This window comes from Podarcis liolepis, assembly GCF_965112155.1.
Source record: "Podarcis liolepis genome assembly, chromosome: 10".
Taxonomy (NCBI): Eukaryota; Metazoa; Chordata; class Lepidosauria; order Squamata; family Lacertidae; genus Podarcis; species Podarcis liolepis.
The window spans coordinates 42,130,333-42,158,166 of NC_139562.1; the positions used below are offsets into that span (position 1 = coordinate 42,130,333).

General features: G+C 40.4%; 1 protein-coding gene and 1 long non-coding RNA gene across 6 annotated transcripts in view; one reads left to right on the plus strand and one right to left on the minus strand.

Moving 5' to 3' along the window:
• NAV3 (neuron navigator 3) overlaps positions 1–27,834 on the minus strand; it is a 426,597-nt gene that overhangs the window by 316,290 nt on the left and 82,473 nt on the right. For all 5 annotated transcript variants that reach the window (XM_083463072.1, XM_083463071.1, XM_083463073.1 and 2 more), the window contains exon 2: positions 2,610–3,014. In XM_083463072.1, the coding sequence (XP_083319198.1) occupies positions 2,610–2,681 (72 nt within the window). In that variant the 5' untranslated portion in view covers positions 2,682–3,014. The remainder of the gene's footprint in view (positions 1–2,609; positions 3,015–27,834) is intronic.
• The window catches only part of LOC310687705, a 36,083-nt gene continuing 23,121 nt past the window's right edge, over positions 14,873–27,834 (plus strand). The window contains exons 1-2 of the long non-coding RNA XR_014516551.1: positions 14,873–15,181; positions 21,264–21,295. This is a non-coding gene — a long non-coding RNA (uncharacterized lncRNA). The remainder of the gene's footprint in view (positions 15,182–21,263; positions 21,296–27,834) is intronic.

The following is a 27,834-nucleotide window of genomic DNA, read 5'->3' on the forward strand; positions in this document are numbered from 1 at the left end:
CCGACAAGGCTACAGCTGCAGCAGTCACTCAAGCATTCCTCTTTGTCTGTTCAGTGCTAGCAGGTGTCCTTTGAAGATAGTAAGCAATATGAGCAGTTTGCATCCAGCAAACTAGTTCTGTAGAGCACTTAAGCAAAGATATACTGCATTCATTGAGGATTTCTGAAAGTAGTTTTACCTTCAAAGTCAGAAAAGGGAGAAGACTCTAAAATCTTATCCTTTATGTTTTGCATTTGTGATATTTTTACCAATGTTAAATAAATAACCATAAAGGAGAGAATGCCTCTTCTGAGATGGCACTGATGCTTTCCAGAGCTGCATGGTGATGCATACATGAGTCACAGGAAGCATTGTCAGAGAAAAGATATCATGGTTTGGCTTAGCATTTCATCCACTCTCTTGGTCAGCCAAGAACAAAACCTTTGATACAGTGGGTGGTTTGTCTGGAGTGAGTTTGACTTAGCATTACATGCAAACCAGGCCTATGTAAATCATCTCTTCAGCCTAAATGAGTGGATACTGCCCACCAGTTTAGGGATGGCTCGGAAAGAATCTGTTCAAGGACTCTGGTAGAACTGTAGCTGAGTCAGTGTTGTTATATTATCTTAATTTGTATGCTGCATTTCCACATAACTATGCCCTAAGTGATGAATAACACACAAACTAACACCTATCAATGCATCACTACAATAGACAGCCTGGTACAATTTCATTTAAAATCCAAATATAACAACTCAACTCAACAATACTAACATTGTGAAATATTAAGTTCATTACAAGGTCAGCAATGTTAGTTCCCGAAACATTGCCCAGTGCCCTGTGCTCATGAATTGCAATGTTTCCTGAAGTCATAAAAATGAGCAATTTTTCCAAGTGCTGTCTAATTTGTTAGCGGCTGTTGCTTCACAAGCAGAGAAACACTTGATTTTCTTATGATTTCTTTTTATTGTTGGAAATGAAAATGCAGACATTAAAATTCAATTCAACAACCAATTATAGTAACCAATATCTTCAATACCACTAGCAAAATAGATAAATAAGGTTTTCAATGGTTCTCATCAACCTGACTCCAGTTGAAAATGGTGGTTCTATAACTGAAGTGTTGGCATTTCAAGACTGAAAACTTGGGATGTAAAACACTAAAACTGGATTCATACATATCAGTTACCGGTACTTCATACACAATAGACAAAATACAGTGCAACCACAACAATCAGCAGATTGTTCAAACCACACCTATTGTTATACAGACAGCCATAAAACCCACCACAGGGCTATGAAACTGAACACAGGTGACATTAGAAGGAAAATCCATTTCCCTTTGCCTCAATGGCAAACATAGCAGTCTTATGTTACAAACATATACCCTCTTACCTGGAAGTAAGTCCCATTGAACTCAATGGTTCTTACTTCTGAGTAGATATGTATAGGATTGCACTGTTATTCAACCTTCTGCCAAGTATGACATACTGAGAAGCCTAAGTCAGCCAATAAAATGTCCTAACACCATCAACACAAACTAAATGGGATAGATGTTGCTGTTCAGACATCCATGAAAGGCAACCAGACTTCAATAGTAACTGCGTTTCTTCATAGCTTTGCACACAGCAAATGGAACATATAGAAACAAGACAAGAAGAAACCATTCAAGGCCAACTTCCTTCTCAGCAGAAGGATATTCCCAAAAATATCCACTGGTGAACACCTTGCTTTTGCCACACAATGTCTCCTCTACAGCTACCCAAAAAGGCTTTCTTTTAGAGCATGTAGCATTGGTGTTTGTGGTTGGTTTTTGGTTTTTGCAAAATGAAGATCAATTGACTTTCAACTGGTCGGTGTGATGATCTGTCAGAATCAAGGTTCTCCATTCTGGAGGGAGCCTCCACAGACACAAAGGTTCTCTGCTGTAGAAGTTAACTTTCATCCCACAAAGCAGACAGGAGAATTCACACAACATTGGGGACAGGGATAAACACACACCTCTGCTGCACCTGTGTTCCCTCATAGCATAATAACAGCTGTACAGGGCACCTATTAAAAACAGGAAGTATTCTTCCTCATCAAGTTTGTAAATTATCCCAGGAAACATGAAACAGGATGTGGCTATCCAATACCTTAATTATTCTACTTCCTTCAATTAAAGACCATTTTTTAAAAGCAAATGCAACACGTTTGATCATTCTACACATAATGCTAACAAGCATTAATTACAATGAAATGCAGTTTTCACAGTTACCATCAGAAGAGTCTGGGAAGAGCAAATTGTCACTCCCATCGCGAGGGAGAACGTATTCAAACAAGGTCAGCACAAAGTTAACAATATTGCTTACTACAGGAGACATTTGGCACAGAGTCAGGAACGGCAGGAAAGTGAATGTTTTTGACAACCAATTTGCCAGATAATTTCAAGACCCTTTGGAAGTCAGATTATCAGGTAGCAATGAAAATCAGCTGCACAGAAACAGACTGATAGCAATAAGGATACATATAAGAACACATTTAATTTTACACAGTGTTTTGTAAAGGTTAGAGCATTAAAAAAAATATATTTGTGGAGAAAGGGGATACGAATTTTAAAAGGCATTCAATTATCAAAAGTAAGTTTTTACCTTTTTCTGATCTTCTAGCTTGTGGCTGAGCGGATTCCTTCCATGCCTGCTCATTTCTGAAGGTAAATCCATCACATCCGTTCCTTGTCCCTCAAAATGGAATTTGTACCTTGGAACAGCAAACTAATCCACAACGTATGGGCTACGGACACAGAGACGCACTGCTTTTTCCATCACACACCTTAGTGGAAATTCACCACCTCCAAGGAATGGTTTAAAAATCCAGTGACTGGGTAGAGGAAATAAATTTCACGATTCTCTCTTCGGACCTTCTGAATCAACATATCGTTCTTAAAAGACAATACATCCAAAGAGAAATGTTCATCCGCTCCTTTAAGCTCCAACTGTTATCTGTTGCTTCCTATACAAGCTTCCATTTTTAAAGGTTACATCCTGTCTGTGAATCTGTTGAGGAGGGGAGAAAAAACATTTAATTATTACTATATTTTTCTTTTTATACGTGGAAGAAGCTGGTTAACTGAGAAGCAAGTTATCAGTAAAAATATAGTATGCACAAAAGGTTTATTCAGTCATTTCCTCAACATATATACTGAGAAATGTCCCATCAAAGAGTCCAGTGGGGCTTATTTCCAACTAAGTGTGATTGCCCAGTTCTCCCTTTTGTCTGACACAATGTACTGAACAGCCTTTAAAGTAAATGCATTTCTTGGAAGCCCCATTGGTTTCAATGCAGTTTCCAGGGATGAAACTGCAACCTTATGGCAAATCCTCAAAAAGTGTGAAATTGCAGCTTTTAGCCCCTGGCTCATAACCAACAACAGAGCAACAGCACCTTGAGCAACACAAAGCTAGACTAAGCTAGACCTGTCATCTTCCATGGCAGGTAAGTGCATGAAGTTATCAGGCAGTTCAGATCTAGGCAGCTTTAAGGATGAAGGGTCTCAAGACTTGCTGATAGAGTGAGGGACACTTTTGAGGTCCACCTGCGAACACCCACTGGGAGTTGTGGAGCCCTGGGAGGTGGTGAAGCACCCTACTCACCCAAAAGGGTGAGGTTCACGGGAAGGCAGTACCTTCCATTAAACACTACCCTCTTACCTTTGCAGTGCTGGCTCACAGAGTTTGTTGTATGCAGTTAGCATCACACAACCTGCTTCATTTCCGTAAATGTGTTGCACTAAATTAATGAATGTGGCCAAGTTCACCTAACCTTTGTGTTTTGCCTCCTTATTTCCATACATGGTCACCACCAGTCCTTTAGTCACTGCCTTGTGAATCAGACTAGCCCAGGCTTCCTCAACCTCGGCCCTCCAGATGTTTTGAGACTACAATTCCCATCATCCCTGACCACTGGTCCTGCTGGCTAGGGATCATGGGAGATGTAGGCCAAAAACATCTGGAGCCCCTTACCACAATCAAGAACGCTACAGAAAAAAGACAGCAACAGCATCTCAAGGACAAAACAAGATGTGATGGCAACAGACCCTTTCAAACTCATGTTTCTACTGATAAATCAGATATGTGGTCTGAAAGCAAAAATGATGCATTGGGGGCGGGGTGCTAGTTTGGCTTTAATGTAAAGTAATTAAGAGATAGAAAAACAGAATTCAGTGGTTTGTACCTTTTTGTAGAAGGACATAATAGATCAATGAAGTGATAAAATGTGTAACAACAACAACAACAATAATAATAAGTAAAGCAGCTGATGCTTGTTTTCAAGTATATGCTAAAATCTGTAAACTACTGATTTACTTAGTGCAATTAAAAACTAAATTCAATTTGTATTAACTTTTTTTAAAAAAGAAAGTTTCAGTGATTTTAAATATTTATTTTAAGTGCATAATATTTTCAGAACAGCACTGTCTTGTGAAAAGGTAGGGGGACATAGTTGAGATGATTTTTCTTCATTCATCCTTGGACCACTATTTTCCAGTTGGTTGGAGCTGTTGTTTTTCTTTTAATCAGGTAAAACTTTCGTTGTCAAGTTAGAATTCTGCCATATTTCCTGTAGAATTCAGGAAGACTGGGTATGCTAATCATGGCCTGCATGCTTCAATAATAATGCAATAATTCTTATAAAACCCCAGTGTCACATTTCATGTCTTGTCTGTCTGCATAGTCAAAGAAGTTTGCAAAGTTACAAACAAAATTATAGAATGGACTAACATTAGCATTTCACCTCAGGGTCTTTTAATGCCATTGCTTTGTGAGATGTGTCTTGTGGGAGGGGCACTATTTTTCAAGGCGGGGGAGTCCCCTATCATTTATTGTCTACCAAAAGCTGGAGTCTGTCTTGATTCATAGAGTCCCCCAGAGCCACTTATCACTGGCCCAGCAATTTGTTATTTCCACACAAAGCATTCTCTGAAATTGGCTTGGATTCGGGCTCTACCCCTGTCAAAAAGTCAAATGAATATGCCCTCTATCTTCTCCCTGCCTCATTTTAGAGTAAATAGCAGCTTCCCTGTACAGATTGAGATGCCATGCACAGGACCCCAAACCTTCTGTTATTTATCATTTTATTTCAGTCTTGGAAAGGCTGCCAAGCAAGTATGTCCTTCCTTTTATCTCCTCCATCATTCAATTTGTTGGTCACCAAGCAGAAGAGAAAGAAAATATATCCAAGGTGTACTCTAGACAGGTAGTCAATAACAATGTACTCTCACCCTGCTTTTCATTGCAATTTTCCTATGGGTTTAATGTGCAAGATAGGTGTGTCCAAGGCACAACAAAACCTACACCATGGACTAAGAGTAAGTGACAGTCTTGAAAACAAACAGGGATATTACTTGAAAGCTAAATTGCTGGGGACACATATGCCCTGGATGAGTTTTTCTCTTTCTTTCTTTCTTTCTTTCTTTCTTTCTTTCTTTCTTTCTTTCCTTCCTTCCTTCCTTCCTTCCTTCCTTTGATAATTAAAAATCAGAGATATAACCATTTTATAGTAAAACAAAACAAAGCATTGCACTCATTATGTAGTATTAAAGAAACATTTTGCTCAGTATTGGAGAAAAAACTCCTACCAGCCATGAGCAAGACTTTTCTTGAAAAGGCAAGTTTCACATCTGAGGCTGGGACGACAGCAGCATGATGAATGCACTAGTACAGGTGTAGCAATCCACACAGGCCTTGCTCCATTCCCTCTTCAAGTGCTTCTGTTTGGCTACAATGTATTATTGCATTGTGGTAATGCAGGAGTTAAGGAAGCTTTTTCAGTCCAAGGGCTGCATTCCCTTCTGAGCAAACTTCTTTGGATCACAAACCAGTGGTGGGCAGGGTCAGAGGCAAAAGTGGCCAGAGCAAAAATTTTACCTTTGTACAATAGGCTAGCTTATACACACAAACCCACACAACCCTCTATCCTCCATCTAAGCAAGCAAGAGACATTATCATCATAGTTCAAGGATGAATTCTAGCCAGGCAAAAACACGCAAGCAGGGTGCAAAGCTGGGCTAACGAGGGGTGTGGCCTGAGGGTGCCAACAACTAGACAGAGAGGCCCAGAGGGTCATTTGCAGCCCTTGGCCTCAGGTCCGTTCCCCCCCCCCCCCCGCCGGTGATAATGCCTCTTTTATTGACTGAATGGAGGGGTGTGTGCGCACCACTTTGGGCTCTGTCTGGCCACTCTGTATAGACCCAATAAAATTACTGGACATTACTAACTCAGGTTCATTAATTTCAGCGGGTACCCCTGGTTGAATACAACCCATTTTAGAAGTATAAAAAGTAGACATAAGGGGTGTTTATTATATTCTCTGGTATTCATTCTGTTCTCTGGTATTGTGGTGCCCTGTAATAAACATAGCAACTCAGATACAGGAATGATCTTTGGCTTAGCTCAGCAAAGAGAACTGCTGTTTAACTCACAGCACTCTGTTATCCTGACAGCAGCAGTGAGGAGGACCATGCAGATCAGGTAAGGAATACAAGGTACAGAGAGCAAGAAAATCAGACAGGAAGTTGTACAGTAAAGCAGAGAGAAGTGTGCTGTAAGAGTACCAGTGAGAAAGGCAGGCAAATTTCTAGTACTGTAATAAGGTGGGAGATGGGTGCAGCAGATAACATAATAAACACAGCAGTGCAGCCCTTTCTTCATATTTCATTTCTCAAAAAGCAACATATTTATGCTATACAGTGGTACCTCGGGTTACAAATGCTTCAGGTTACAGACTCCGCTAACCCAGAAATAGTACCTTGGGTTAAGTACTTTGCTTCAGGATGAGAACAGAAATCATGCGGTGGCAGCGCGGTGGCAGCAGGAGGCCCCATTAACTAAAGTGGTACCTCAGGTTAAGAACAGTTTCAGGTTAAGAACAGACCTCCAGAACGAATTAAGTTCTTAACCTGAGGTACCACTGTACATGGAACATGGCACACCATCACTTTTGGATGCTATTAGTCTAATGCAAAACAAAACAAAAGGTAGGACACAGGGTCATAGCAGTTGCTATATTGCACCACATTAGAGATCCATCTGAATACAGCAAACTATATTCAGCAGAGGTAGCCAAATACCCAGACTAAGATTACAAACAGGGCATGATGAACATAGCCTTCCCTAGAGTTGGTTCCCAATTCTGGTAAACAGCGTTTATAAGGACACTGCATGTGCCATTAGTGGCTATGGAAGACTGACCACCATACAGTTATGTCAATTGTTTCTGGAGTTAGTGGGTCTTAGAGCACCCTAGAGAAATAAAATCTATGATGACAACAAGACCAAACAAACATAAGCACGCTTGAAGCTCATCAAAATCAATGGGTGTTAAAAGTGCACTCAAACCTGCAGTGACTTCTGACTGTTGTGCTTATCATGAATTGTTTAAGGAATAATTTGTTTGTTTTAATTTAACCTGTGACAATTCATTTGACCAATGACTGTGAGTTTCTTTATTTTCAGAACCCGAGGTTATAAAACTAGAGCAAGGGAATAAGGTCTATTTGAAGTGTTATACTTACCTTTTTTCATTTTTCAGCACAATGCAATATTGCCAATTTAACAATGAGCCACAATGGTACACAGTATATGAGTATAAGCCCCCACACCCTAGAATAGAGACTCACACAAGAAGATGGGATTAAATGGCCACAACTTTATTAGCAGTACGAAAGAATGTGCAGCATGGGACTAAACACTTACAGGCTGAATTTTGGAAGAGAGCAAAGGAATGCCAAAAAAATATTGCTCATTGTTTTGGAAAACACCACCTGGCATAAACCTAAACACCATCTATAAATTGGATATGTTTTCATTGCCAAAGGGGAGCCTAACCCCTGCCATCCAGCAGGGCACGTCCTCAAACCAAGCAAATGCCTCAAGCCACCTTGCAATGTAAGGTGGTTTGTCAGATGGCCTTCGCAAAAGGTGCCTTGGGGTACTTAACCTTAAATGCTGAAATTGCCAAGATGTGACAGATTAGCAGCCAATTAAGCCAAATTAACCACATAGCCCTGATCAGAACAGCACAGGAATAGGTGAAAAGGGCAATCCAAGATGCATAAAATAATTTGGTTAGAGAACAGTGCTGATAATTCTTACAGTTCTTGATGGTGACTGGCTAATCCTGCACTCTGAAAAGGGTACATAGATGGGTTGCTAACTGACACTTAAAGAAAGGAAGAGAGCCAAGACCCTTTTAATGGGAGACAGCTGCCCTCCTCCTATTGACCATCAAAGGTATTGTTAGATGGACTGATTAAGTGAATTTGGCCACAGTGAATTAACTGTGCACTGGTACAATCCAGCCTAGATGGTCTCCTCCTATTCTTCTTTTGGACTAAAAGAAACCCCTCTGTAGGCCTGTGTTTAGAGCCTTGCCAAAAAGCTGTATAAAACCCTGTTTAAGAAACTGTTTTCAAGAAACCCTGTTTACTAAGGGAGCCTGAATCATTACTCCAGTTTCAACATACACCATGCGCTGTTAAACTGAAATGCACTGTTAAACTGATATGCACCTACCTCTCAGGATGAACCTGGACTTCACTGAAGCCAACAAAAAGACTTCCATGTGATCTAAACAGGCAATTGTCTATTTTAATGCTAGTCAGTATTGTGTCCATATGCATTAGCAGCCTCGTTCTTCATCTTTCAGAACAGCTTCCAAATATCAAAGAGGAAACAGTCCCTGCTCTACATCCATGCTGCATTTCTTTCTATTACAATTGAGGACCTATAGAAACAGAAGGCACACAAAGGTGTCTTGCACAGAAGATGCCAGAAACCAATGTACCTAAGAAAAACGGCTAAGACATAGATAAGAATGATTGCATTAATCCAACTGCCTTTTACTTAGATCTAGCCCAAGCTATCCTTTCTCCATTGCCACTAAACTCATTACACAGTTTGATTTACTTACCTCTCAAGACAGGTACACTTTATTTCCCCGATTACTAACCTTTGACTGCTTTACAACAGTCTTACATCGCTTTACATCTCAATTAGCTGACTATACTATATTCAGTTATGTCTTGCTGACCAACTTTACAGGTACTCTAAAAAATAGAATAACATTTGACTTGAGAGTAAGTGCCACTAATATACTTGGCTAAGATGAAACAATAAATAATCATAAACCATATGAACCTAGCCAGAATCAATATACTTCAGAGGGCATATTGCTGGCAGATGCAATAGCTTGCACTGAAATCCTAACCATACCTAAGTAGAAGTAAATGCCATTGAATTCAATAGAGCATAATTCTAGGTAGGATTGTGCTGTTAAATGTTGATATTGTTTGAACACACAGTGACACGTGACACTTCTAACAGAGAGTCCACCAATGACCTTTCAAATATTAACTGTTAATTTTCTCTTTTTGAAAAAATGTTTGTATTATAGTAATCTTTAAATGTAAAATAAATAAATCATACACCGTTAACAACTTGAGCAAGAAACTGAACCACAAGATCTACAGTGTCTTATTTCTTCCAACATTTCTGCCTAGTCTGTTCATCAAAATGTCTATTAAATGCATCAGTATATTCCAGCTATGTTACAAGAGGTCAGAGAAGGTTTATAGAACAAAATCTACCGAGAAAGGGGGCGGGGGAGAGAGAGACAGAGATTAGAAAGTTGTCAGATATTGCTAAAGCCTCAGAGATTGTTTTATGGATGTCTCCCAAACTAACAACTAATAGGTCGTTTTCTTTAATAGCTTTTTTAATAGTTAGGGGTCTTCTCTGTGGCTGACCAGTTGGTTTGCCAGTGCTGTTGATTTTGCTAATCTTTCTCTGGGCACCATAATAGCAAGGTTAATGTGTTTTTCTACCCTAGTAAAGTGCAATATTATTGATGTGCTTAGGAGTCAAACATCTAAAGTTAGGTTTGTTTTATGGGTATTTTCTTATAAATATTTTTATCCAATATTATGCAAACTGCTCAGAGATATCATTAAGTGGTTAATACATTTTGTTAAATAAATAAATAATTAATATCATGTTTTAACAAATAGTTGAAGTGAATATTTTAACACATGTAAAAAACAGGGGGAATGGCAGAATCAACACACCCTAAAATGCTATGAACCACTAATCACTTACTGTAAGAGGTGTTTTAATGTGACCAAGGAGCTCATTGACATGGAGGAACTTCCCCAGTCATTCAGCAAAAGAACCCAATAGATTTTATGCCCCACCAACCCTCACACTGTCTCCCCTAAGCTGGGTGAGCAAGGCACTGGGCTTAGGGAAGTAGGTGTGAGGCTCTGGCAGGGCCCTGGAGCCCTCTCACCTCCTTCCCAAAGCTTGGAAAGCACTAACTAGGCTTTGGGAAGGGGGCAGGAGGACTCTAGGATCCCTTCAGAGGTCCACTCAGGTCCTTTCCAAAGCCCAGTGCCTCACTTATGCAGCTTTCAAAAGGTGGTACGAGGTCTATGAGGCAGCTGCATGTTGGTGTTAGCAATTTCACTCCTCCAATGCTACAGATGAGATTGTTGTAAATCACATGCCTGTCTGGGATGACTCTGGGAAAGGAAGAAGTCTTATCACTTCTGCTGCAGGTACTATTACACTGTAAAGGTAAAGGGACCCCTGACCATTAGGTCCGACTCTGGGGTTGCGGCGCTCATCTCGCTTTATTGGCTGAGGAAGCCTGCGTACAGCTTCCGGGTCATGTGGCCAGCATGACTAAGCAGCTTCTGGCAAACCAGAGCAGTGCACGGAAACACCGTTTACCTTTCCGCCAGAGCAGTACCTATTTATCTACTTGCGCTTTGACGTGCTTTCGAACTGCTAGGTTGGCAGGAGCAGGGACCGAGCAACAGGAGCTCACCTGTCACAGGGATTCGAACTGCCGACCTTCTGATCAGCAAAGTCCTAGGCTCTGTGGTTTAACCCACAGTGCCACCCACGTCCCTATTACACTGTACTTTCGCTTTTATTTATTTCTTTTTGTTCTCTCGGACCTGGAGAGAACAGATGCCATTATGCCTTTGTCTGTACATATTGTGTAATTTAATAGTAGATGAGATCTACGATATCTCACTCTTCTTTCTGTGTTTTGCCAGAAGATTAGTGTGCATATACCAGCTGGTATATGTTGCTGAGTGCACTGGAGAAGGGAGGAAATGCGCGTACCGAAGGACTCTCAGAGTTTCAGGGACTTGCAGGCACCCCCAGGGCATTTTTCCAACAGTTGGGCCACCCTGCCATAAAGGAACTTGGTGAACAGAGCAGGTCCCTCTGATTAAATCAGTATGCAGAAGTCACTACTGTGTGCGTCAGTGCAAACATCAAACACTGGATCTAGTAGTCAAAGGTCACTGGTAGCTGTTGCTGAGTTCACTTGCACTACACATTTTCTCCCCAAAAGACTACATATTCAAGTTATGGAAAACATTGCAGAGTTCAGATGAAGTTTTACAGCACTTTAAAGACTGACAAATTCATTACATTAAACTCTTCTGTAGGAGTAGCCAATCTGGTGATCTCCATAAGTAGTATATTCTGCTGCAAGAGACTAACATGGCTAGCTTGGTGCAAATCATAAAGTTCAAGCTTTCCGAATGCAAAGTATAAAATTGAAAGTCTTGTCCACGCCTTTCAGGTACTGCAATCACTGGATTACAGAAGTTATTTGATGTAGTATAACCAGGCAAGGAGTGACAGGTCTTGGACTTATTATTGCTGGAAGCCTTCTCTGTGGTAAGGAGTCTGACCTGAGTACTGATGCTTAAGCTGTAAAGGCAGATCTCTTTAAAGTCTACATTATTCCTTAGCAATAAAAAGTGATAGCAGCTGGGGAAAGACCCTTTCATCTGTTCCCACTGCAAATGCTGCCCCAAGCAGCTGTTTAAAGCCACCAAATTATAAGCAAGTCCTGCAACCATCTCACAAAACTCAATCCAAAAGTAGGAATGTACAAACAAATTGATTTTTTTTGTTATTCCTGTTCATCTCAGCAGAGGATGCTACATTCTTCAAATGGTGTTAAGATATCAGTAGGAGAAGGAGCTGGAAATGTACAATGAAAGTTGACCCATCTCCCCTCCTCCAGATTTAGAATTCACATACATTCATTAGATATCAATGATCTGGACATATTTTGCTAAAATTACTTTTAATACATCTAAATATTTGTCAACCATTCTAAGTGTTGTCCTTTTGAATTCTGCCTGGAAACTAATTGACAGCCAATGCAGTCGGGCCAAGATTGATGCTACATGCTCAAACCATCTTTCCCCTTGTAAATTATGAGTAAAACTAAAGGTAAAGTAAAGGTACCCTTGACCAACAGGTCCAGTCGTGACCGACTCTGGGGTTGCATGCTCATCTCGCTCAAGAGGCTGGGAGCCGGCGCTTGTCCGAAGACAGCTTCTGGGTCACGTGGCCAGCGTGACTAAGCCGCAGCTGGTGAGCCAGCACCAGTGCAGCGCACGGAAACGCCGTTTACCTTCCCGCTGGAGAGCGGTCCCTATTTATCTACTGGCACTTTGGGGTGCTTTCGAACTGCTAGATAGGCAGGAGCTGGAACCGAACGATGGGAGCTCACCCCGTCATGCGGGGATTCGAACCGCCGGCCTTCCGATCAGCAAGTCCTAGGCACTGTGGTTTAACCCACAGCGCCACCCGCGGTCCCCTATGAGTAAAACTACATTCCTACTAATCAGGTCATAACAGCATCCTAAAACGCTATCTATATTTTAAAGAGAATACAGAATAAGATTATTTGGTGTAGTACGTCTAATTCCTTGGTTAAAATGCATTTGATATCAGAGGTGACATGAAAGAATGATTATAGTCCTATTATGAGTAACTTTACAGCTTTAGGACTAAAGGAAATTCTTACTGGACCTTCCATTAAAAAAACACCCACACACTTTAAAAGCAGCTATGGCTACTCTGAATTTGATCAGAGCTGTGGTACAGGGGAAGAAGGATATTAACTCTTTTCAGCCAGATTTCCCAGTTCAAATTACACACACATATATACTCAAAGCTGCCATTTAGCCCTACTGCAGAAAAAATTACAGGTACCTGAATTGTGCCCATATTCTTTCTCCAGCAGAGCTAATAGCTGCTTCAGAGATGGACACAATTTATACTGGAAAAGGAGCCAAGGGGATAAAGGGTTACAGTTCTCCCCTCCATCAGCACTGCTGCTCAGATCAAAATCAAAGTGCACATACCGTGTGCAGCTGCTTTGAAGTTTAATGTAAAACAACTTCAGAGGGGATTTTAATCAGATTGCCTATGCCATGTCTCTTCTGGCCATCAGGCACATCTAAAGGCATGCTTACCAACCAGCTGAAAAAATAAACAACAGAAACCCAATTCCATATCGCAGAGAACACAATATGTGGCAAGGAGAATAAGAGACCACGGAACACGTGTCAAAACTGATGTGTCATACAAGGAATGCATTTGCTTCCTTGCTGGCATGATTTCATATTCCAGAAATGCAAAGTTATTCCCAAATCTGATGCCTTTCCCACAGCAAATTAAAACTTGCATATATATTTTTTTCCAGCTCTTTACAGATGACACACATACAACAGCTCTGTTTATATCTAGCAGCAGCATATCCAGAAAATCCTGTTGATGCCCCCATGGCTCAAGGGAAGTCCTGAAAGCAAGAGCCAGAGTTTGCTTTTACCCCTTTGAAATTTGGCCTAAATTTGCATCTATATGCAGATTAGTATAGGGACGTGGGTGGCGCTGTGGGTAAAACCTCAGTGCCTAGGACTTGCCAATTGCATGGTCGGCGGTTCGAATCCCCGCGGCGGGGTGCGCTCCCGTCGTTCGGTCCCAGCGCCTGCCAACCTAGCAGTTCGAAAGCACCCTCGGGTGCAAGTAGATAAATAGGGACCGCTTACCAGCGGGAAGGTAAACGGCGTTCCGTGTGCTGTGCTGGCTCGGCAGATGCAGCTTGTCACGCTGGCCACGTGACCCGGAAGTGTCTGCGGACAGCCCTGGCTCCCGGCCTACAGAGTGAGATGAGCACACAACCCTAGAGTCTGGCAAGACTGGCCCGAACGGGCAGGGGTACCTTTACCTTTACCTTTACCTTTACCTTTATGCAGATTAGTATATGCAAATTTTCTGGCCAGAATCTTTTAAGGGCTTAGCAATGCCCCTGCTATTACAGAGTCAGCCTACACCTGAGAAGAATGAATACAAACAATCTGCAAAGGCAAGCGGTTATGAATTTAGCAAACTTTGCCTCAAAATTTAAAGCAAAGAAGCACCATTGATACATAACTCCAACCTGCTTTTTGCTCAGAAAAAAAGAGTCAAAACCTAATGGGGAGGCCTTTCAGATACTGTTGTGACATGTGTCAACTTCATTTATTATCAGTATTGTAAAAGTGGGGAGGGGGAGCCTGGACAGGGTTTGCCAACAACACAAAGGCTTCGGAAGACACTAATTAAAGCAGAAGAGTAATGTGGTTAGGACTAGTCAAACAGGAATGCTCGAGGGATGAAAAGATTGTGGAACTAAAAGTAATAATTCCAGCTCTCCAAGGGCAGTTGTCATCTCTGCAAATCATTTTCACAGGATGAGTGGTAGTAGATCAAGTGTGAGAGTCTGGACAAAGATACGTCTTCGCCTTGTAAGTATGGCTTCGTGGATATATATTTGATTAATTTAATGCCACTAATTAAAATTTGCTCTTGACACTTGATAAAAAAACAGAGTAAAGTGTGCACCAGAGAGAAATGAATAAAGAGACCCATGGTAATTATAGTGAGGGACTCCAAAAGGTCATTTTGTCCTCCATCCTGGTCCCAAAGCCCATGTTCTCTCAAGCCCTTTATTGCACTTTGATTTCAAAACCAGCTATAACACAGATGGAAACCCTGCAGTGTCTCATCGGGCTCCCAACTCTCCTCTGCCACAACCATTATGACCAGTGGTCAGTGATAATGGAAGCTGTAACTTTTGTGGGCCACAGGCTTCCACATCCTTGTACCACAGCAAGCAACCCACTGCTGCAACTACTGAACTAAAATAGCAAATGCAGGGAGTTTTTAAATTGTTGAATGGCTCTGTTACTACTAGAACACATGGAATGGATTTCTAAATATTACAAGAAGGATCGGTAATGCTCTCCCAGTGTTCTGCTTATGACTATGCCTAGCCAATGATGCCTCAACTTCTACTTCTGGTTTCAGTAAGTACTCTGCCTGAATACGCTGGCTCTTGCTAATGAAAAGGATTCTGGGCCTCTGCTCCAATTCCAGCACTTAAATCGCAGTTCACCAACTTGCAGTCATTAGAGAAATGCCGGGGGAGGGGGGATTCCCTCAAATTTCTGACAAATAGCTTTTTTTAAAAAAAAAAATATGATTTCAGTGTGAGACACTATGCTGAGACTAAAGCAACTTGGGTGCTTGTAACATCAATGAATACCATTATCTGAGCAGAAGGAGCTGATTGCCTGCAATTACCATTGTTATTTCTGCCCCAAATGTTATCAGTGCTTAAGGGAAGAACAGAAGCACAGCCCTGAAGAGCATAGGGATAGGAAATCTCAGGACAAAAAACAGAGGCCAGCAGCATCACATATTTCTTCCATGTGTCATTTCCACGCCCTTTCCACTACAACCTCTTTCTTTTCAACAAATGGTTCTTACCCTTGCCAAGGGGTATATGTGGTGTCAGGGGAGAAGGAGTACCTCAGGCGGGGGACAGGTCATGCTACTTCTGGGATAGTTTGTCCACCTTCGGTCCCCACCCTGCACGCAGCTCTCTCTTATGGCTCCTAGAAGCTGTCAGCAAGCAACAGCGTACAACAGCAGGCACACCCCGGGAATGGCTTTGATTGGCCACCTAAACCAGGTGTGGTTAGCCAATGGGTCTCAAACCCATCAGTGTGTTAGGGGGCTTTCTCTGCATGCGAAGACAGGCTCTAGAAGATTGAACATAAAAGACCAATAGTGGGTCCAACAGTGATTTCTGCATAGGCTGCCCAGACTTGCAGCCTGGGGGTGTCACTTTGGTGCTGCTAACACAGTGGTTTAGCTCCAGCCACAGAGACATACTCCATTGTCTCTGAAGACAACAATAACAATGCTTACCAATTATCTTAATAATATGCTTTGCACTAAAAGCTAATTTTAAGAGCATTTCAACTACAGATTTACTTTATTCTCTTTCTTTTGCACCCAATTTGATTATGAAATAATCTAAAGTAAGCCAATCTATGTTCCTTTTCCAATCAATCATCAGAGCTTTCTTTTTCTTCCAAACAACTTAGTGTGCCTTGCAGATAGTTCCCAGATAGTCCCCAAACTAACGCTTAGCTTTACCAGTACAACTGTGTCAAGTGCCTAACTCTCTCTTAATTGGTTTTCTCCAGCCTAAGGCTTCTTAACTGGAATTCAAGCACAACGCGTAAGACCCAGTAAGATGGGAGAATATCTATTAGGGGATGTTGCTCCACAGCAAAAAATAAAGAAATTATACTCTGGAGAAAATCACATGAGTGGGTCATCCACCAATATATATCAGGTATATTGGATGAAGTAATTTATTAAAACTAACTATAATAATGAAAATTACAAAACCCACATTGAGGCAATTTTTTTATTAGACCAACAAAAATGTCACAAAATAATGTGAAGCTTTCCGAGCTGTCCAGAACTCTTCACCAGGCCAATGTTTGTGGGAAGGTAAGGGGAAGGAGGGTTATTGTTTTGTTTTGCTTTGCTTGTGTTTTTATTATGTATTTTGTGTTTTTATCCCAGCACATTTACCCTTACATCTCACCATTACATCTGAACATGGGCAAGTGGTTTGTTTCCCCAATACAAAACATGAGTGGCAAACCTGGTTCAGATATAACATCTGGTAGTGCAGAAGCAGCTGTGAACTTTGCTTCAGGAACCTATCCATTTCCTCATTTATGCTAAGCCATGCTGCGGCTTAATGTTGCATGCAAAGTGGGTCATAATCTGCTTTATGTGAAGATATAGAAGAGCAGCATAAAAGGAGGCAAACAGGCACTTCTAGAAGGCAGCATATCTGCTAGTCCACAAGGATCCTGCTCCCCAAGATGCTTCAGCCAACTTTGTGCCTTTGTCTCTTCAAATCTTCCAGGTGCTGTTTCAAGCAATATGCCAAGCACTCCCGTCTCAGAACCCACCACTACAGGTGAATTGTCCATTTGGGAAACACCCTAACCTTTACAGGACATCAGTGTTATTTTGTGTGAAGTCTCCAACTCCAGTCCAGAGTCATTTAAGGCAACAACATGGTGACAGACCCATTCACAGTTATACTTTCACTGAAAAAGGAGAACAGCTGGCCATAATAAAAGTGTTTTTCATTTTCCACTGTAACCTCTGAGTTGAATTGTTTCTACTTCATAAAATCACAGTTATAAGCACTGCACAAACTTTTTGAGCTTGGCCACTTCAGTAAAAGAAAGAAAGAAAGAAAGAAAGAAAGAAAGAAAGAAAGAAAGAAAGAAAGAAAAAGCCATCATCTTCTGCCTGAAGCAATCAATCAGTAGATGCCATGCAGCCAATATTTTAGAACAAAAATCAATCCTAGACTTTAGTCCATAGTATAAAGAGCCCCCAAATACATGTGTTTTTTAAAACAAATCTTCAGACATTCCTAAAGAGGGCAACTGAAAGTGTTTGTATTATGGTAGCTGGAGCTCAAAGAAGCTCATGTGCATGCATAAAGTACTTCATTATGTGCATGGGATATATGTGGCCTATTTTTCTTTCCATCATCAGCTGCTTTTGGCTCATGCTGTGATGCTCCACAGGTCATCTCTGTCCTTCAGGGGATATTGGGGGCAGCACTCAAAAGCCATCAGATGGGGAAGCTGAAAGCTCTTGTTTATGCAAGGATCACTACATGTTGCGCTTTCAGGTTCTGACATCCAAGCCCAATACCAGACACTGGCAGGAATTCAGCTTCAGAGCCTGAGTCAGCCATGAAGCTCACTAGATTATGTCTAGCAGTTTAAACAACAAAGATAATAACAGATTTTTACGTCATAAGCTACACTCCACTTCATCAGATGTATGAAAATTTATTTGCCATTGCAAGTATGTGTGTGGGTAGATGGGTGTGTAGCTTGGGACAGAGGTTGTAAACAGTCAGGTTAAAAGAATTAAAAAACAAAGGCAGAAAAGTACAGACAACAATTACTTAACAGTGGCCCTTCACAAAAAACCATTAATAACAATTCAGTTCACAAATGATAGCACTGGACCTCTTGATGAATTGTAATTAATAGCTTCGTGGTGCACTCTCCCTTTTAAGTTCAGTTGTTCTAGTATGGCCACACTTCAGACATCTGACTACACCTGGGGTGACTTGGGGTGACATGTCCATTTTGGGTGAACGCTGGACTGCAGGGCCTGCATGGGTGGGTTAGATACCTAAGGCTCATCTAGCAAGAAAGGTGCATTTCCTCCCCATTCTTAGTTGGGGTGTCACAGCCGGAGACTACATTACATCCCAAGGGGTCTGGGGGGGATGCTTCCCCTACAGAATTAGTTAAAATCCTTGTCTTCGCATACTACCTGGATTTGGATAATTGGTTCTGCATTTTCTCCAATTCATATTTTAATGAATGTAGCCACCTTTCCATTTCTTGTCTCATGCTGGGTGTGGCCAGCAGCCAACAAAAATAACGTGAATTGGTAATATACAAAACAAAGAATAATAGTGAAAATGTATACAGCTGCCAGATTATGAACTAGAATTATTTTATCATTAATATATGGTATGTGGCTTGGGTCAAAAATAATATTCAGTTGCAATTTTATGCATTATTTAGTGAGTGATCAGCCATTGGGTATGAACTCCAAAAATGAGTTGCAAAGAGGTGGCTCATTGTGCAACATAAACATACACTTTGCACATCCAATTCAAAATATAGTACTATCTCAGAAGCAAGCTGTGATTTTCTGGAAACTAATAATAATTATAGTATACAAAAAAAGAAAAATTACTTTTAAAATGAATGAAGCAAATATTGTTTCAGGAGAGGCACACTTGCTATATTGTAGAATTTATAAACAACTTTGCCAGTTATTAAAAGAAGAACTTTGCAAGGAAGCTCACTGCAGAAAAATAGAAGAAAATGACACAGCATTTCTATTCACAGGAGTAAATTTAGGTTATGCTACCTTACTGAGGAGTGTTTAATGCAATGTCAGTTGTGTTGTGTTACTGCCGTCAAAGAAAAAATATGTCAGTGGGGTATGTAGTTTCAAACAAACCAGCTCCCAAAGCTGTCAATATGGCATATTATACATCAGTAACAGATACCAAGTTTCTTATCATTTGAGAAACAACTACAAGAGGAAGCATCTGCTATTACATGCTGCTGATCTCCCATAGACAGAACACATGGATGAAATATGCAAAGATTTGCTACATAAGCAATCCAGCTGCTGAACAAAGAAATGTGAAGCCTTATAGTTGAACTCAGCATATCCCATTTACAAATTTTGTTTCCCATTTTCCAACGTACAGTTATGTTTGCTGCAGTCAAATTTGGAAACACGATACACTGAGCTTTGATCACAACCCAGTAGATTTAGGCATGCTGTAAAAGTGCCTTACTCTGTGCTGAATTGTCAATTTGACTTTTTCATTTTAACTTAGATTACACAGAGAGACAAAATCAAACTGGTTACAATTGCTTATTATCGATCCAAAGTTTTCATCCTAACCTTGGATTCGCTCTATCACAGCAAATCATATACTGTCAGTATCAGTTATGCTGAAAGTCAAAAGGTAGGCAATTGTTTCTAATAAAGAAAGATCCCGCATTTAAAATCCTCTACTGGGGAGCATAGGGCAGAACTATAGCTTACAAATAATGTGGGGTTGGTGCCAAATACAGACCCCCATCTCCAATACCAATGCTCTGACCTCTGTAACATATGACTAATTCAAGTTACTCCAAGTTCTTACATAATTATGTGAATTTCACTGCTCCCACTAGCAGTTAGCTACATCTTGTAGAGGTTGAGATATTCAGAACCATCACTTACAGATAGACCCCTCATGCAACACACTGGGAAAATAAGATTTAGAACACGTAGGCTGTTTTTAGACATAACAATACACTATTGCTTATAATGAGAGAAATGAGTCCCATGGTCAGGAAGCGGCCTTCAGAAGCTTTGCTTTTCAGTTTTGTTGTAGCTCAAACTTATTATAGAGTTTAATCTAGGAACTGTGATTTACCAATAGCTATGATCAGTTTCAAAACAAGCCAATTTCAAAGCATGGTTTATGATTATGATGATTTATTTAATTTATATACCGCCCTATACCCGGAGGTCTCAGGGCAGTTGCTGACATGTATGAGCTAACTATTGTTAGTAATAAACCATGATCCTCAGATTGGACGCAACAAGAAGCCAAGATTCAGGGAAACTGAAAATCAATGCTACTGAGGTCCTCCTTCTGGCCCTGCAATTTGGGGGCGGGGGGTGTTGTGTGGCTTACTGTGGCTCATTCACACAGTGACAAGCCATGGCTTACGGTTGCATCCAAATACAGCTAATAAACTATTGAAAGGCTTTTCCCTCTTAATGTTTATAAAGTTCCTACAGAGGGCACTTCTCTATAGATCTTCATACAAAACCTGGATGGATTTAATATGCAATGACAGCACATACACATTTTTGTTGTTGTTCTAGATACACATGCCAGGAAGCTGCATCCAACCATACATAGCCAGAGTGAAAAAATCACTTGTGCAACTGTCATTTATTTACCGGTTACACATTAATTCCTGTACAGGACACATTTATGGATAAGAATAGCATGAAGCAGCAAAAAAAAAAGAAAAACCCCATAAGAGAGGCCAAAAGAATAAACTTTTTTGCTTTCACATTAATCCACATTTTTAATTTTCGTTAACTTCTACTTACATTTGTAATGTATATACCCTTTTTTTCTTAATTTTTTCTCTGAGGAGATTAAGCGCACATGACTGAGTGCCAAAAATCACACATTCCAGCATATCACAAATCCTAAATCAACATTATGAGGTGTGTATTTCTCAGCACAGGACTATAGTCATGGTCATTTGTTTTATGAACTTTAGCAGTTGTGTTTCACAGAAGAATTATGTAAATTACACGATTACCATGACTAATTACCAGTCTCTCTCTCTCTCTCTCTCTCTCTCTCTCTCTCTCTGTCTCTCTCTCTCTCTGTGTGTGTGTGTGTGTGTACATGCATGTACATTGCAATCCATTGTGCCACAGCGCAGACCTTGGGAACACTGAGATCAACATAGGTAATTATTTCAGCATTATGGTCTAGAAAACTTAAGAAATACAGTATAGTACTTCTTCTTCTTGATATGATTGTCCATTAAAACAGGAGCATTTCTTTAGGCCAAAGGTTTCTACACATGGCTGAACATTTAGGGACAGTGCACATGAAAAAACTGGCGAAGAATGACCATGTGAACTGACTTAAGTCATCAAGTAAGGTAGTTAGCATAGAATCATAGAATCATAGACTTGGAAGAGACCACAAGGGCCATCGAGTCCAACCCCCTGCATGATAGCATACTTTTAGGTAGGTCGGCTGTTTGATCTTTCATTAAATTTGTATTATTATATTACATTATATTTAAATATATATTTATTGTAGTATTCCAAATCAAGTCGCAGTGATATGCAATCAGTTGGCTAGAACATGGTGCTGATAATGCCAAGGTTGCAAGTTCGAACCCTGTAAAAGACAGCTACATATTCCTGCATTGCAACTCGATAATTCTATGAAATTAGGGACACACTTATATGTAGAGACAGACAGACACACTTAAAATGTTCCCCCCTCATTGTGTGCCAATAAGTATTTTAGTAGAGACATGTGAAATTGTGTTAGAATTTAGACCCCACCACACACACCATTACATATCCGCAAAGTAATGTGGGAAGGGGCAATTATGCAATGTAGCGTAGAAGAATCTTGACTTCTGAAACCTAAAGAACTTTGAAGGTCCTTTTTATACTTAACTGAATCATTTTATTGGAAAGTTGTGGCCTACAGTGACTATAGTGTGGCATTCAATATAGCTATGAGAACCCCTATTAAAGCAATTTCCATCACTGGGTGTCACTTCTGTCCTTTAATGTAAACAGGATGAACAGCATACTCACTACTCTACAAATTATTTGGAACTGTTTTTGTTATTCACTTTAATGTTGCCTTTTATTTATATCACAAAAATCTAACACCTCTGAAATCCTTCCAGGGAATTAAGTCACCACTGTCAAGTTCAAAAAATGTTCAGAGAAGGGCAGCCAAGGATGTGGAAAAACTCCCCTATGAGGAAAGGTTTCCTTCCAAGTGTGTAACATGATGTCTGGTGTAGGGGGAGAGAGAGCGATATCTTCTCCCCCTTCTTTTGTAACCCAGGGTTGCCCAGTGAAGATGAATGGTGGGAAATTAAGGGTAGATAAAACATGGTGCCTTGGTATTTGGTAATAGTGATGTCTACTTACTTGGGCTGATTTAATAGAGGTTTGTGTGTATTCATGAAAATTAAGGCTCTCAATGACTAATGGCCATGCTAGCTACAGTATATAACCTTCCAGTATCAGAGACTGTATGTCTCTGAATACAAACCACTCGAAATCACAAGCAGAAGGGTGGCATTGCATCCATATTCTGCTTTGCTCCAACCCAACTGGTTTTTCTTAAGATAGCCAGGGCAGAGATAGCCAATGTGAATCTGTATGGCCCCATTCTCCCCCCCCCCCCGATGTTGGGGAATGGCAGGGCTCTGAAGAGGGTGTGGCAGAGGCAGGGGACCAGGGGAGTGACTCAGGAGAGGGGACCAGTGATTTACAGGGTGTCACACCAGCTCCCCCATCCCCAATGTAGTCATTCCCCGCTTTGTTCCCGATGTAGATTGTCACTGACTCCTTCTTCTGTGGTGAAGTGTGTGTGCCATTTTCTGGTTTGCCTCAGGTGCCAAAATGTCTTGGGCCGGCCCCGAATGCATGGGACAGTGATGCAAATCACAAGCACACACAGAGAGGGAGACAATCTTTGTCAGAAAATGCCTTATTTTCTGTCACCACCTTGGTGACTTGTTACTGGTTATTAGAGCTGAAAAGTTTATTATTTTATTTTTGTAAGTAATTCTATACCAGTTTGTAGGACAAAGCCCTCCCTAAATAATGTGCCTAAAAGGAATGGTGCTACATACATTAAGTACACCAATCGGTGTACACTTACTGTGATAAATTTGCTTTGATAAAGTTATTTGCTATGATAAAGTTATTAACATGAAAGGCAGCAGTGACGTTTTCAAGGTCCTCTTCAAAATCCTGTACTGAACGTCCCAAGTGCAGGCCACTTAGAAGGAAAGTTTCAAAACTGTGAGGCCATCAATTTACAGTGGTACCTCGGGTTACATATGCTTCAGGTTACAGACACTTCAGGTTACAGACTCCGCTAACCCAGAAATAATACCTCGGGTTAAGAACTTTGCTTCAGGATGAGAACAGAAATCGGGCTCCGGCGGTGCAGCAGCAGCAGGAGGCCCCATTAGCTAAAGTGGTGCTTCAGGTTAAGAACAGTTTCAGGTTAAGAATGCACCTCCGAAACGAATTAAGTACTTAACCGGAGGTACCACTGTATTAACATTGTGCTCTCAACTGTTCTTTGATTTTTAGACAATAATAGTTATGCTTATTACTCAGCCTTCTCTAGATTGCTAGATTGCTGCACATGGATTTTTAAGATCACTGCTTTACTACTGAGGTTAAGCAATGAATCATACAAATTATCGTTTAGTTTGATTTGCCTGAAGAGATTAAAACAGCATTCTAGTCAAGGATCACAGATCCACTGTTGTTTTTTTAAAAAGCAGATTCCTGCTCTAACAGAGTAGAGATATAAAATGCTAACCATTTTTAAAATCCTTATGAGTTGCCCAAGCAATTCAATGAATTCCTGAGAAGAGTAAAAGGAAAACATCAATCATTATTGGTGGAGGATAAAGGGTGGAGGGAGGCAAAGCTTCCAATAACCTTGCTTTTATCACAGAGGCCATTTTTCACAAGCTATGGGCTTGACAGTTTTCCATGGTTAAAAGAAAATCATATTTCAATCCTGATGGTTGAAACATTAATATCTCATTACAACCAACTGGGATCGTCTTGTAGAACAGCAGTGGGGGGAAGTACAAAGCAAGGTATAAATAACACCTCCAATTTTTATAGTTGATGGGTACTATATCTGCTACCTATTAGATTCTCAAGTTTTAAAATGCTCACATTCACTGTTGTAGCATAGTGATCTGACATAGATAGTAAAGAATTAAAGGGATGTAGAACCAAGATTCCACAAGAATGGAGTTCTGTGGATGTATGACCCTGCAGATGTACAATGGCCATCAGCTCTGACCATTGGCCACATGGGCCAGGGCTAATGGAAATTAGAGCCTATCAGCATCTAGAGGGCCAGAGGTTCACCCATTACTGCAACTAGATCTTGCTCTACTACCAGTGGCCCGATGTTGAAAGTGGTACTGGTAGCAGAGGGACTAGGAGCGGCATCAGTTTCACCCACAATATACTGCTGGAGTGAAGCCGCCATCACAGTCTGCCCCTCATAGCAGTCCTGGGTGATGTATCGATACATCACCCAGGCCTAGAAGGGACCCCAAGCGTCATATAGTCCAAGCCCCTGCAATGCAGGAATTTCGACTAAAGCATCAATGACAGATGGAGAAGAAGAAGAAGAAGAAGAAGAAGAAGAAGAAGAAGAAGAAGAAGAAGAAGAAGAAGAATGATAATAATATTGACCTACCTAGCAGGATTGCTGCTAAACTTGATAATGTCCATAGAACATTTTGCTTATAATAAGACAACTAAAAAAAACCCCAAACCCTATGTTTTGCATAACAATAACAGTGATACTCAATTTTAAAAAAACAACATGCAAAAACCATGCAAAGTATTAAGAGGTGCATGCCAATTCAACCAAAACATGGTGTTTGTAATATTTAATGAAGATTATTAGGGGTACAAATGTAAGGTATTTCTCTTTATCCCTGGCATTTCAAAGGCTTACTACTACAGCAAGATATAAAAGTGGTCATTACTAAACTATGCTTTAGAAACACACATGCTAGTATTAGAGGTGATTGTTTGCAGCAAGTACTTTCCTTAAGCTATAAGTAAATCTCTTGCTTCTATTCTTCAATCTTTTCCATAACCTCTGGGGCACAATGTCTTCTCTAATCTTCTTGGTATGGTTTATTAACCTCCCATTTCTTTGTTCTCAGTGGATCCAGCACTGTTTCTGCTGCTAGCATTTGATTGCAAGTCTTTACTCCAACGTACAACATCCACTTTAGATTCATTTTTCAGATCCGCAGCCCTCTTTCATTTCGGCATCAGTAACATCTTCACAGCCTGTAAGCACTCCTCAGCTGAAAATATATTCCATCTTTTCAGCAGCCCAAAGAAGTATTACGTATTCTTACTCGGTGGAATTGCACAAGAATTAATTTAGTCTACCAGCTCTGTTCTTTCTTTCTTACTTTTTTTTGTCCTTTGTGGGGAAGATCATAGAAAGTTCTTCGGTTCTTCAGTTCCCATAACATGAGGGACTGATAATAGTAATTAAATATCAGCCTTTGATTAAATGAGTACATCTGAAGACTGTTAACACTGTGTTATCATTAACACCTTAACTTTTGGGTACATTCAGAAACCCACAAGAGCACTCCTCCTGTGGTTTCCAGCAACTAGTTTTCAGAAACATAATGTCTCTAACCTCGAAGGCAGAGCATGGCCACTGTGTCTAGTAGCCAATCAGAAACACTACCTTTGCAATCTTTATAATGCATATACCCTTATAATTCTTTCTTAAAAGTCTTCACTCATACCTCTTGCTATTTCTCTCAATTTAGACCAGGATTGTCCAAGTAAAGTACATAAGCTACCTGCCATGCCACACAAGTCATAGATGCTCTTGTGGACTTACAGAGAATGGGTTTTCATTTTGCTTGCAACAAAATCTTCCCTGTGCTAAACAGAATATAATGAAAGTACTGATGTCATTGCCCAGAAAACAGAATTTGTATGTGTTAAGCCAACTTCTTCTGCGATGTACTAAAAGCAACAACCCTATAACAAGCAGTCTCACACTAGATTGTGGGTTGTAGATATTCAGGAAGATTACCAAAGATCAGAAAGCAATGTTCCCTGGACCCTCACTGGAATCCTGTAACAACATGCCCTCAAAAGCTTTCTGACCTCAAACAACTTTCTCCTTGAGACACATCATTTCATTTCAGTTGAGGCAAACATTGAATCTTGCATGGTTATCTGCTTTTTGTTAGTTTTAACATTTTCACCCCCAGAAGCATACCAGGCAAAATATAAGAAATGTTATGCCCTCCAAATCCATTTCACGAATGTGTAGCCGTGATTTCATTCTATGTCCTCTATGAAAGAATTTATGAGGCATTGCATGCAAGGAGTGGGGGTGAACCCTGAAACCAGACATGGATTAGTCATTTGTATTATTCACCTAATGGATTAAATGAAAAAGAAATTTAAATGGCATACATTCTCTCTCTCTCATTAAACCCTGTTTTTAAAAACTTGTCTATCCCTTTTCAATTGAAATTCCTTTTTGTCTTCCCTCCAACCTCAATTATCACTTCTCAGTAATAATCCTCACCCAAGTGGCCTAGATCTTCTTTTACCCTTTTGTACTAACATCATATTCTTCATAATTTGATGCACAAACTCATTCTTTTACCCTCTAATCCCTATTTGTCAGGTTTTTTCCAGACAACCTGAACCCTTTAACCGCATAACCACTCCATCCTCCACAATCTTCCTTTCTTATATTTCTTTCCTTGGCTCTGCCAATATGAAGAATCCTTGTTTTATTTTTCATTAAATAAACCTGCCACTTTATTTTCCTTTGTCTGGGTAAACTGTCACCTCTAATCTCATTTTCCTTTCTCTAAGTATATCTAAGGGTTTCTATTTGATTAATTTGTCTTAAGGCCCTCGGCCTGCATAGCTCTTTCAGTGCAAATTATTAGTATGGTATCATTTAAAGTCCCCAATAACTCATGCTTTAGTCAGTAAAGAGAACTTTCTGACCCACAGATTTATTATGCATATACAGCACATGACAGCGGTATACTAATCTATTGCTAGAAGTCTACATTTTTCCTTAACAATGACATTTCATGAGAATCAAGTGCAATGCAATGTCCTCCTTTGCAAACAAAGGCTTTTCTGTGGCCAGCGTGTGCACAAACAAACCTGACCCTACAAAATTTCATCTTCTTTCAATATACCACAGACCCTTTAGATTTCAGGTGAAAAGTGACAATTTCTGCATTGCTACCTACCACTTGCTATAACACAAAATATAACTATTATAGCCACAGGCTACAAGAATCTGTAAATGTATTTCCTCTTCGATATACCCTGGAGACATTCCAACATGGTTGTTTTGTTTTCGTTGGGTTTTTTACTTTTTATTGGCTTAGGGACAGATTCTGCTGAGCTATGTTGTGGCAGCGGCATCTCTCTTTTCACAGAAGTCAAAAGGTGCCCATCTCTTTGCCTCTGCCAAAACACTGCCAGGCCTCAGCAAATAATTGTGTGAGCTTCAGCAGGTCGAATGAATCCCCAATACCCATGGGATGCTTCAAAAAGTTGCCAGATGGGATCCTTCCTCCTCCTAAAGGAAACAGGAGAAGGTATCCAGTTCCTCAGCACTACGCACAAAATACAAACTGCAGCATTTTACCTGTGCAGTGCAATAAGCCCGATTTGG